Below are 13,636 nucleotides of genomic sequence, written 5' to 3'. Positions count from 1 at the left end.
GGCCACAGATCCTGTAATTAGCTCCGCCTCAGGACTGAACACATGACTCGACAGAGGACAGGGGGACTTCGGGGGTGGGGGGGAGGCGGGGGTATGGGGGGCGGTTCAGAGTCAGATCTAGTCCTTCACAGTCCTGTTTTCACCCTGGAGCGGAGCAGGTCTGGGCTGGTCTCAGAAACATCTGGAACTGGTCTCCCAGGAACAGCGATGCATTCCTGCCGCCCCCCCACCCCCACGTGGAGAGGGGGAGGGGGAGTCACAGAGGAACTACACATGAAGAAGAGGAGCAGGTCCACCTGGTCCTGGTCCTGGTCCACGTTAGACTTTAACATGAGGTAGAGGACGACGTCTGCAGATCCACAGGTCTGGACTGGGGGGTGGGGGTGGTGGGGGGGGCTCTGGGATCAGGGCAGATCAGGTGGGTCCAGGACGGGCTGACCCGGTCCGGTCCGGTTCACTTCTCCAGGAGCTGCTTCCTCTGCTGCTCCCATAGGGCCTCCAGATGCTCCGCCCTCTTCACGGCAGCCTATCAGAGGAGACAACCGGTTAAACTCGCTGTCAATCACCCAAAACCACATCCGGGCCCCCGTCGACCTGGAACTGGGTCAGAAACACTGGACACCAGAACAGAGACGACCGTGACCGGGTCACAGGATACCAAGCCCACTATTTAAAAGCAGTGTCAATAATACCAGAACCCACAGGAGGACGGACTCAGTTCTGTTGTGATCCAACGTCTTCATCTGAAACAGGTTCAGGTCACACCTTCATCATGTTCAACAGAACAAACACAAACACAGACATGAATATTTTCAGCGCTTTCGGGTTTCCATTCAGTTCGGTTCACACTGAACTAAGGAACTGTTTTAGGAAATGGTTTTGTTTTGTCACAATTAACGCCTTAACTCAGATGAATCCATCGTCCTGATGAATGTGAGTGTCAAAGTGAACCTGCAGCAGAACGCCTGAACCAACACATGTGGGTCCGTTTGACCCAGTCCAGATGGAACAGAACCAGCAGAACCAGCAGAACCGACCCACACAGATGGACGACAGCGAACAGCCTGCTGTCCTCTGGATGGAATATGAGGAGAAGCTCCAGACGGACCAGTGGACCCACAGACGGTGTGAGCTGCAGAACATTCCCTCCAACACTTCAGATCCAACAGCAGGTCTGGGGTCGGGTTAGCGCTGCGGCTAAGGCTACGGTGTCCTGGCATGGACAAAGCCGCTCAGTGCACATACATTCACTTCTGTCTTGAGTCTGTTTGTTCATTTGTTCATCCAAAATGAAACGTGATAAATATAGATTAAAAATGAATGATATTTAATCAGAATTAATAGAAATGTATCCACAGCAACCCTGTATTTCATCTGATTCAATATTTGAATCGTTTGGCAGCACTGATTTTTTTGTACTTCTTCTTTTAGTCACTGTGTTTTTTTTCTGTTTTTCTGTTTTTAACTCTTACACCTCCTCACATTTATAACTAAATGTCAAATATCACTGGTTTTCTTCCAAATTAAATACTGATATTAGTGAAAAACTGTGGTTTCAATGGAAGTCAATGAGAGAAACCAGAGGGAGAATCTGACACTAAGAAAAAATACAAACGACATCCAATCAGGTTAGTTGTTCATCTTTGACATATTCAAGACTCTAATCATAACTAATGTTCCATCCACCTACTATTTATTATAGGGACAATATTTACATTTTTGTGTGTGTTTTTAATAAATCACTCAGAATTCAAATAATTAAACTATTCTATTTGGATTCTTAAATATGTACGTCTTCTGGACTGTTTTTAACAGATATGAGTAAAGTGAACATTTCATGTGTCCAACTCTGAACTAAGTCAAATTAATCTGATTATTTTTCAATTCATTTACATTTTAACTAACTCAAAACACTTTGAAAACATAAAAAACCCCTCATGTATGAACTGATCTAACACTAGTCTCGTTTCTGTGACCCTCTACTTGTGTATAAACATTTACCTCATGGAAAGAATGACAATTTCGCCAACACTCATTTTTGATGAAAGTTTTTGTGCCGGCAAGAGGTGGTTTTTCAGGCGTAGTGAAATTGGTATTTCATACAAAACTGCAGTGGAAAGACCTTTTTGCACAACTAGAATCACATGAAGAAAAAAACGGATGTTGACGGACGTTACAACAAAAGAAGAAGAAGAGTTTAAACCAAACCTGTGTGTGTGTGTGGACACGGCAGGAAACCCAAGTACGAGAGGAGGAACAGCATTCTAAACACAAAACTACACCCACTGAGGTTCATCCACATGTTTATGGAACGAATTCTCGTGTCATCTCGCGATAATAAATAAACAAATCATCACATTTGTGATTTAGTGGAAAAACCAACATTACGCACTTGTGTTTTTTGCACATGTAGTAAATATGGGTTAATACTAGTGGTTCATGTGTTTAGTTCAGTTCTATGTTGTGTCAGTCTGATTAATATTCCAATGTATTAAGTCCAATAATCACCAATAATCAAATAAATAAAGACACGGATTTAAAGGTAACTTACTCGACAAAAAACTAAACCTTTTACACAGTAGACCAAACTGGAGGAGTCTGTTCTTCAGTGATTTAGTGAAAGCTTCAGAACCGTCCTGTTGTAGAAGCAGTTGGAGGAGCTTCAGTTCTGTCTTCATGAACCCACGGCCGCGTTCACAATGACCTGTCCACATCCGCCACATCAACTAGATCCCTGTGGTGCAGCCTGTGTGGACGCTGTGATGGGAGATCAGGACGGGCTCACGTCAGGTGGTTTTCAGTTCCTGCTGTGACTCCTGTATCTGAAGACGTGGATCTGAGCCCGGTGGACTCATTAATTATTAAAGCTGCTGTTTTTAGTCTGCGAACGACTGAAAAATGACACGATTCCGACTCGGATTCGACACCTTCACTTCTTTAACAGACTTTGAGACGATGCGAGGATGAGTTTTAACCATTCAAACCAAACCGTCATCTACAGTAGTGGTGTCAAACATACGGCCCGTGGGCCAAACCAGCCCACAAAGGGTCCAATCCAGACCGAGGGATGAAGTTATGAAATGAAAAAATAACACTGATGATATTAACAATCAATGATGTTAAAATCCTTTTTGTTCTGGTTCCACATTCAGACGTCTCCTCTAAATGTAAAGGAAATATGCAGGTTTTCGTCTCAGACCCTCCTGAACAGGACGTGACAGCTGGAGACATGACGTGTCCACATATTTATGTCCACAGAGTTCAGAAACATCAGGATTTCACCAAAGTTTAATGGGAGATTTTTCTTCCTCAGTCAGATGTGAAGAAAGTAGATGACAGATGAGGATTAGGGCCCCTGGAAAAAAAATTAAGGTCCAGTATATTCTTTATTATTATTAACTTTAATAATAATAATAATAACTCTAACTTTTTTTCCCATAATAATAATAATAATAATAATAATAATAATAATAAATATATTGAACCTTATTTTATTTTTTTTAATTATTCTGAGAAAAAAGTCAACCTTTTTTCTCAGAATTTTGACTTTAAACTCAGAGTTCTGACTTTAAGAATATGGCTAAAATAATAATATAAAAAAATATACTGGACCTTAATTTTATTTTTTTTTCCTAATCCTCTTCTATAGTAGATGGTTAGTTGTGGGAGAAAATTATTATTTACAGTCAGAGCAGGAAAAATATTTTAGAAATTTAGAGGAAGAACATTTAAAATCAGTCATGAATTTAAAAAAAAAAAAAATCAATGTTGAGAGAACTTAAGTCAACGCCACCTCTGAAAAACAAATGTAATCCTCTTCTGCTGTCTGACCCACGCACTGGGCTGTTCATTCTAACGTTCATGTCGTCAGGTTTTACAGGTTTTAAAGGTCTGTGTTTTCATTCGTTTCTCACCTCGTGCTGCTTCCGGAGGTTATTGACAGTTTCATCTTTCTTTAAAATGGCCGCTTTCACCCTGAGAAATAAAAAAAAAAAAGAGTAAAGTTTAATAAGATGTGGTCATGTGACATCTGCTGATTTCACCTGCAAATGGAAACAAATGGAAGACGTAAAAACAGAACCAAAACAGGACCATGGAGGTGAACTCTTCACAAATATACAAAAAAATAAGACTGCATGGAAATATTAATGACATTATTTCAACACATAGTACAGTTCAGTTCCACATACAGGCTCAGTGACCATATTTATGGAAGTCAGTTGAATGTGAAAACCCCAAAGCCACATGAACTTTAGATAGTTTTGCTATTGAGAAGTTGACCAACATGAGAAGCAACAATTTCAACAAAAAATGGCAACAATGGAACATTTATTATGTAAAGTGAAAAAAAAGGTGAAAACAGCACAAAAGACGATGAAAACAAAATACAAGATGAAAAGTCTAATGCTGTGATCAGATAAACTGATGGTTTACTTCAGCTGTGACTCAGCCGCTGCTGTCTTCATATTATTAGTTTTATTTGTCAGGGTGTCTGCAGGTTTGAGGAAGCTGAATCTAAAGACTTTTTTTAGACATTTTTCTTGTCGTCTTTGGCCAAATCTCAGACCCTATATTCACATAAATATCAGTCCAATGGGCCTCATAGTTATTATAGACCAAATGCACAAAAAATACACAAAAGAATACATTAAAATAGCCCCAAATATGTTAATCATACAGTAAAATACACAAAACACATGTTAACGTTCACAAAAAAAGTACTCTAATGCAACAAAACAGGCTAATTACATGATCAGTGTTTGTGCAGGTTTGACGAAGCTGAATTTATGACTTTTTTGAAACATTTTTTTCGTCATCTTTTGGTCAAATTTCAGACCTTCCGTTCACTGGCCTCAATTATTATAAATCAAATGCACAAAAAAATACATAAAAAATACACTAAAATAGCTAAAATAGTTTGCAGTAAAATAAGAAAAATAAAGTAAATTTAAAAAAAAGATAAAAATACACAACAATGCACTAATACTGTATATAACATAAAAACAAACTGAAAAAAAATCATTAAAAAAAGAGAATGCAGTTGCAAGTAAACAAGCATATGTGCCCACACTTAAAGTGGCACATACACACATACGGGGTACGCTTCAAACTGTCTACTGATGGTGGTGGGACAACACCAGGCTCATACTGACATTTAAAAGGACATTTAGGCCCAGTTCAAAATGTTCCATGTATCTTCCTTGGGACAATGATAACAAAGTTTGTTCACAGTTTTGAGAAATTTAGGTTTTTGAATTTTTGACACTTTTTAAAAAAAATATTCCACGTGCCTTCACCTGGTCCACATTCTGTTGGTTTACAGCGTCTGAACAGCCCCCACAGTGGAGGGTTTTCAGGCTTGTCTTAAAACCCCCTTTTATTCTCTGGCTTTTAATTCCATGTGAGTTGTGTGGTCCTCTGTGTCTTATATTTATTTATTTTATTACTTTTAACTCTTTGCTTTTACTGTTTTTTACAGAGCATTTTTGTAGTTTTATGTACTGATTTATTGTTTTGACTGTATTTCTTTTAATTGTTTTATTGTTTTTATGATGTGCAGCACTTTGGAAATGTTCTTGTTTAAATGTGCTTTAGAAATAAAGTGAACTGGACAGAACATGTGAATGGTGAGTGATATCAGTACAGTTACTATTGAACACTGACAGGAAATCATATGTCAGCTCACATGTGCTCACAGCTCTTCTTTGTGTCTGTGTTCATATTAAATCAGTCTCAGTGAATCCAAAGGAACTTTGTGTTGGTAAATGACAGTTGTTCAAATGGACAGGATTTCAGTTCTGTTCAACATGTTGATGCTCATATGAACTATGTTTTCAGCTCCAAAATGAACCATTTCAGCACAATTAATGCTATATTTTCATGTCACAAATGGACAAGTTCTATTTGAACTGAACTGAGCTGAAAAACAAATCTTCTCTTCTTTTGGATTCCCCAGTTTTTCTTCCCAGATTCTCTCCTCCATATCACATGTTTTATTTGTACAGGTTCAATCTGGAGTATGGTGCTGATCCATCCTGCTTCTGTTCCACCAATACATACATGAAGAATGGCACACAGCACTGTTTACATCAACACTTTTACAATAAGAAGCATTTTTAGACAAAGAACAATTCTAGATTGTTCTTTCCTCTTTAGTCTGATGCTAAACTATCCAATAAATAATAGTGCTCCTAGTTTTTGCACAGGGATCATTAGTGTAAACGCTGACATGGCTGCAGAGCATCAGTATGATGGGATCCACAACAACCATGTCACATCCGTCCACTGACACATTTAGTGTTTTTGTGTCAGCTGGGATTGTTTTAGATCCACAATAGCAACATTTAGGAAGAAGAGCACAATTAGCAATAGGAAGTCTAGAAGTTTATTCCTAATAAAGTACTGGGACTGACCAGAGCATCATGGGTAATGTCACGTCCGTCCACCAGCAAAAGTTTTCACATCCACGTGCTATTCCAAATCCAATATTTATGAAAATAGAGCTTCCACTGTCAGAGAATATCAGTAGTCTGTGCACAAATGGATTAGCATTATTTACACACACTTCTAGGACTGTAGGACAACTGTTTTGGACACAAATGGACACTCATTTGACCCCCGAAGGACATTTGAGCTGATATGGACTTGGATTTGGGTCCGTGACCTTTGACCTTGCAAATTCTATTTGGTGTTGATTCTTGATGGAACATGGCGGTGAGACGCAGGGACACTGGTCCTATTTTTAGCTGTCTTCGTCCTCTTTTGTGATGGTGGTTTTGGCTCCACCCCCCAGAGGCTTTTTTTAACGCTGACATAAACTGGACAGCAGCTCAGAGAAGCCGACGGTGTTCAAGAGTCTGGAAAACCTGGAATGCACCCGGTGACACAGGAGACCCGCTGTTGTCCTGCAGTACTAATGATTCACCGGCTGAAAAGACGTCAGATAAGATCATGTGAACACGGACACATCTGAAGAAGACACAAGCCTATCTGTGGAAAAAAAAAGACCCCGTGAGAGTGGGAGGAAACCCCGTCCACAGCAGATGTAGGTCAGCGGCGGCCTCCAGCACTTAAAGCATTGTGGACGGATCCAGGTGGAACAGGAATGTTGACACATGACTTAAAGCTGCTGTTCACAACCAACAAAGGCTGGAAACTTTAGCGCAGGGCTGGGTCTGAGCCAGCGTCTACGAGCGCAGAAACACAAGACCAGCAGCCCCCCCCCCCGATTAATGTCAGCGTGGAACTCAATAAGGTTAATAAACAGAGGGTCTGGGCGCCGGGTTTACCGCGGCCTTAAGTGTCTGAAAATAGCCCATCAAGGGAGCGCTTCCATTAGACGGGGTCAGAGGTTCACGCCTAGTTTCCACATGGAAGAGTGAAAGTGAGTCAGGGAGTCCCCCTCAGGACCGAGGAGCCTGGGTTCAGACGTGGCTTTGGTCATGTGACTAAAACCTGTGCCTCCTTTTTGTCATTCTTCATTTTATTTATTTATTTAGACGAGGACAACGACAGGATACATGAACCACTGGTTCCAGACTTTTGCATCTACTGACCCCAGTTTTACATCACAGACTTCTGTCCACCACAGACATTCAGAACTGAGTTTTTCATACTGTAGCAGTTTACTATATAATGTTGTAAATAAACGTTAACGGTTTGGAGGACATTTAGTCTGTATAATGTCTGTTATTGTGGACATTTAGTCTGTATAACTGTATAATGTCTGTTATTGTGGACATTTAGTCTGTATAATGTCTATTATTGTGGACATTTAGTCTGTATAATGTCTGTTATTGTGGACATTTAGTCTGTATAATGTCTGTTATTGTGGACTTAGTCTATAATGTCTATTATTGTGGACATTTAGTCTGTATAATGTCTGTTATTGTGGACATTTAGTCTGTATAATGTCTGTTACTGTGGACATTTAGTGTGTATAATGTCTATTATTGTGGACATTTAGTCTGTATAATGTCTGTTATTGTGGACATTTAGTCGTATAATGTCTGTTATTGTGGACATTTAGTCTGTATAATGTCTGTTATTGTGGGCATTTAGTCTGTATAATGTCTATCATTGTGGACATTTAGTCTGTATAATGTCTGTTATTGTGGACATTTAGTCTGTATAATGTCTATCATTGTGGACATTTAGTCTGTATAATGTCTGTTATTGTGGACATTTAGTCTGTATAATGTCTGTTATTGTGGACATTTAGTCTGTATAATGTCTGTTATTGTGGACATTTAGTCTGTATAATGTCTGTTATTGTGGACATTTAGTCTGTATAATGTCTGTTATTGTGGACATTTAGTCTGTATAATGTCTATTATTGTGGACATTTAGTCTGTATAATGTCTGTTACTGTGGACATTTAGTCTGTATAATGTCTATTATTGTGGACATTTAGTCTGTATAATGTCTGTTATTGTGGACATTTAGTCTGTATAATGTCTGTTATTGTGGACATTTAGTCTGTATAATGTCTATTATTGTGGACATTTAGTCTGTATAATGTCTTTATTGTGGACATTTAGTCTGTATAATGTCTGTTACTGTGGACATTTAGTCTGTATAATGTCTATATTGTGGACATTTAGTCTGTATAATGTCTGTTATTGTGGACATTTAGTCTGTATAATGTCTGTTATTGTGGACATTTAGTCTGTAATGTCTGTTATTGTGGGCATTTAGTCTGTATAATGTCTATCATTGTGGACATTTAGTCTGTATAATGTCTGTTATGTGGCCATTTAGTCTGTATAATGTCTGTTATTGTGGGCATTTAGTCTGTATAAGTCTATTATTGTGGACATTTAGTCTGTATAATGTCTGTACTGTGGACATTTAGTCTGTATAATGTCTGTTATTGTGGACATTAGTCTGTATAATGTCTGTTATTGTGGACATTTAGTCTATATAATGTCTATATTGTGGACATTTAGTCTGTATAATGTCTATTATTGTGGGACATTTAGTCTGTATAATGTCTGTTATTGTGGACATTTAGTCTGTATAAGTCTGTATTGTGGACAGAGGCAGTAAATCCAGGTGCAGATTAAAGGTCAGGATCTGAACAGTCAGTCCAGCTGGAATTTACAAAGAAAACTGAACAAACAAGAACTGAAACTAAGAATGATGAAAGAGCTGCAGCATCTGAAACTGACCACAGTGAACATGTGACACAAACAGAACCACAGACAAAACAGAACCACATATAAAGAGAATCACACATGAACAGAACCACATGAACAGAACCACACATGAACAGAATCACACATGAACAGAATCACACATGAACAGAATCACACATGAACAGAATCACACATGAACAGAACCACACATGAACAGAATCACACATGAACAGAACCACACATGAACAGAACCACACATGAACAGAATCACACATGAACAGAACCACACATGAACAGAACCACACATGAACAGAACCACACATGAACAGAATCACACATGAACAGAATCACACATGAACAGAACCACACATGAACAGAACCACACATGAACAGAATCACACATGAACAGAACCACACGACAGACCACACATGAACAGAATCACATCACACAGAACAACACATGACCATGACAGAACACACATGAACAGAATCACACATGAACAGAACCCACATGAACAGAACCACACATGAACAGAACCACAGTTGGTCTTTTATGGCTCAGCTCTGTCCAACTCACCATATGTTTTTTATTAGTAATTTTTTTATATTTTTTTCAATTACTATAAATTCCCCATTTGAATGCCAGGCGCCCCCCTGTGGGCTCCAGACCTCAGGTTGGAAAACACTGCATGACCTTACACAGGACAGCTGTACTGGAGCAGGCTGTAGCACTATGCTGATGTCCAGCTGTGGTCCTGTTCAGGCTGGTGTTAGCTCCAAACAGACATGAATCCAAAGTAAAACCCATAACAACAGTCCAAATGCGTTTCTATAACTCCATCTACGTACAAAGGTCATTCCCATCCACCGTTCACTCTATTGGTCCCTCTGCAGTCCGTCACACCACCTCTACACATGTTTACATCACATGACCTCATGTCTCCAGGGCTGTTTTCCACCATGTGGGAGAATGTGTGATAGTTTGGAATGGTTAGTTCTGTTGGTCATGTGATCCACTGTCACATGCACCCTTCACGATCTAATATGGTCCTATGGCACAGCCCTAATGTTGACCTCCATGTATGTTCAGATGTAGGTCTACAGACGTCCGCTGATCACACTGAACCCGTTCACTGTTCATTTACGCTGGTCTTTCTACTGGAACTTCTGTGAATCCGTCATAAATGCAGGTGAACCTCTGTACGTATGTGATGACACCTGAAGACATCCACACCAGCACTGACACCACTGTCTCTGATCTGTTCTATCAGACTCTGGAAGGCTGAAGTTATTTTAGCCCCAGTTCAGATCATTTCCAGAACATGCTGCAGCTGTAATCTCCTCCTGACAAACACATCGTCTTCTACACAACGGGGTCATTGATATCATAAAAATAAACTCCAGCGGCACAGATCAGACCGGTGGATGGAATCAAAGCACAGTTTATCGGAGTCGGATCCACGTCTGCACGGCTTCAACAAAAATAAAGCAGTAAAACAAAACGACAGAGTGACCGTCGGTGGACAGACACACCGTTAACGTATCAGCATCGGCGTCACTGACAGAGACGAAACCCAGGATGTTTTTAGAAAGTGTCCTTGAAGTGAAGGACGGGAATGAAACTGTACAAACAAACATCAAACCTGGACCAAAGACCATCTGTTGAATGCATGTCACAGCCCACGGATCCTGAAAAGGCCTCACATTTGTCCGAAATGAAGGCCTTAATTCTACTTAAAATGTAGAATTTATCCTTAAATCTGACACTTAAAGGTCTTCAAAATCCCACAAATAAATGACATTTGTTATATTTTCTATGTGAATCTTTGTACAATGAAGTGAAAAATGTCTTCAAAAGTCAGAAATTCAGCTTCATCAAACCTGCAGATTCCCAAATGATGTTTTTATCATATTTTTTATATATATCTACAGGGTGGGGAAGCCAAATGTACACTGAACATGTAGTTGTTTTTTCTCAGCAGACACTACGTCAGGTGTTTTGAACCCAAACATATACTGATGTCATAATCATACCTAACACTATTATCCATACGTTTTCACAAACTTTTGCCCATATGAGTAATCAGGAAAGCAAACGTCAAAGAGTGTGTGATTTGCTGAATGCACTCGTCACACCAAAGGAGATTTCAAAAATAGTTGGAGTGTCCATAAAGACTGTTTATAATGGAAAGAAGAGAATGACTATGAGCAAAACTATTACCAGAAAGTCTGGAAGTGGAGGAAGCAACAAAAACCTACCAAAGCTTTATTAAAGCTCTCAATCCAAAATCCTAAAGGATCCAACCAATCCCTGAGAAAAATGACAATTGAACTTGAGGTAGACAACAAGAGCGTTAGAAATGCAGTTAAAATAGATCTGAAGATTTAAATTCTCATGACTTTCAATAAACTAATTGGTCATACACTGTCTGCCAATCCTGCCTCAATACATTGTAAATTTTGCTTCCCCACCCTGTATATATATATATGTCAGGGTAGAGACTGCGATCTGGTAGGATCGGCGATTCTACCAGTAGAGACTCCGATCGTAGTCTCTACTGGTAGAAACTCCGATCCAAACCCAAACCCTAACCCTTCTACTGGCAGGATCGGAGTTTCTACCAGTAGAGACTACGATCGGAGTCTCTACTGGTAGAATCGCCGATCCAACCAGATCGCAGTCTCTACCCTAACATATATATATATATATATATATATATATATATATACACACACACAGTATACACTGTACCTGTTGTGAAGCACATTGCGTCTGCCTTGTGCATACACAGTGTTCTGTAAATACAGTTGGATTGAACTGAATGGTTTTCGGTGTGAAACAGGAGGTGACGTGTTGGCTTTGCGTCCATCATGTGATGCAGTAAACTTAACCACAGCTCAGATGAAGGAGTGAAGCCTGCAGGTCTGAGTCTACTCAACCTGACCCTTGTGTCCTGCTGCTGCTCTGAGGACAGGACCTCTGAATGTTCTACGTGGGCGTTCCTCTGGGTTCCTACCGTTGGTGCACCTCCGCCAGCTCCTCCTCCTTCTCCCTCGTCACCCTCTCCACCTCCAGCCGGAGGCGGGCTCTGACCTCCGACACCTCCGCCTTCATCCGCCGGTTCTCCTCCTCTGTCAGCACCAGCCGGTCGGCGAAGTCCTGCCGGATGACCTCGGCCAGGCTGCGGCGCTCGGCGGCCATCTTGTCTCTGGCCTGAGGGCGGAGTCAAGTAAAAATATTAGACTCCCACAAAGAACCAAGATTACAACCGCACTACTCAGTAGTGTTCACACTTTAGAATAAAAGCACATGGCCCAAATATTAGAACGGATTTGGAACATAATGTTCAGCTCACTCTGCAGAATCTGGGGGAGCATATTATACACACTTTACACCTCATCTTATAAAAGGTCCTATTATTCATTACAATTTGTTTTAGGTCACAATTCAAAAGTTGTTCATTTTTGCACGATTTGTAAAATTCTGCTCCATCCACTAAAATCAGACATTAAATTCCTACACTAACACCTTCTACCAAGTGAGTACAAAATGTACACTGACACATTTAACATTTAACCTTTGACCTGGAACAAAAAATAATAATGTATATTCACCAATGTTGATGTTAATTATTAACATATACCAGGATCTAAAAAAAAAAGTAATCAAATTTTTATGGAGTATATTGAAACAAATAAAATAAAATTGTGTTTTTTGTGTCAAACACTGTGTTTTTTGGGGGAATACCAAAAAAGTAAAAAAAAAATGAATGAATAAATAAATAAAATAAAATTTAAATGTGGGCGGGGCTTCATTCGGTCTGTTATAGTGGTGTTTGACCTCTGACCTTTGTATAAGGTGCTGCTGGTGTTTGACCTCTGACCTTTGTGTGCAGTGCTGCTGGTGTTTGACCTCTGACCTTTGTGTGCAGTGCTGCTGGTGTTTGACCTCTGACCTTTGTGTGCAGTGCTGCTGGTGTTTGACCTCTGACCTTGGTGACGTCCTCCACCTCCTGCTCCTTCTGCCTCAGTAGACTCTGCAGGCGGATCAGCTCTCCCTCCGTCTCCAGCTGACGCTTCCTCAGCTCCTGCTGCTTCTCCACCGCCGCCTTCTCCGAGCGCTCCAGCTCCTTCAGCTCCGCCTCGTACTTGTCGCGGACGCGCTTCACCCTGACGCGGGAACGCCAACCGTCAGCTTCGTCACACAAACCAACAGCGCCGTTCTGAAGCCCGGCTCCGGTACCTGTTCTCCGCCGCCCTCTCGCACTCCTCCTTGTCCTTGGTCACCTCCGCCTCCATCGCCAGGATCGCCAGGTTGAGCTCGCGGTCGTTCTTCCGTCGCATCTCGTGTTTGAGAGCGACGGCCTGGGTTTTGAGCAGCTCCTCCTGCGGACGCAAATGACCCAGTTTAATTAGAGCCTCCAATTAAAACCCATCTGATCCAGGTACAGCCGAACACCGTCTGATTCCCCTGCATGTGTGATCGAAAGCATAAAGAC

The 13,636-nt window shown here is 40.6% G+C and overlaps 1 protein-coding gene across 1 annotated transcript in view; it reads right to left on the bottom strand.

The window, feature by feature from the left end:
- Positions 1–8: 8 nt before the first annotated feature.
- Positions 9–13,636, bottom strand: part of LOC115416720 (centrosomal protein of 131 kDa-like) — a gene marked incomplete at its 5' end in the record, with an annotated part of 44,569 nt that continues 30,941 nt past the window's right edge. The window contains 5 exon segments of the mRNA XM_030130565.1: positions 9–526; positions 3,915–3,975; positions 12,155–12,351; positions 13,130–13,307; positions 13,381–13,523. Of these exon segments, the coding sequence (XP_029986425.1) occupies positions 455–526; positions 3,915–3,975; positions 12,155–12,351; positions 13,130–13,307; positions 13,381–13,523 (651 nt within the window).

Source organism: Sphaeramia orbicularis, unplaced genomic scaffold, assembly GCF_902148855.1.
Source record: "Sphaeramia orbicularis unplaced genomic scaffold, fSphaOr1.1, whole genome shotgun sequence".
In the NCBI taxonomy this organism is placed as follows: domain Eukaryota; kingdom Metazoa; phylum Chordata; class Actinopteri; order Kurtiformes; family Apogonidae; genus Sphaeramia; species Sphaeramia orbicularis.
The sequence above is the reverse complement of the archived record's forward strand: the minus strand, read 5'-3'. Positions and strand labels throughout refer to the sequence as shown.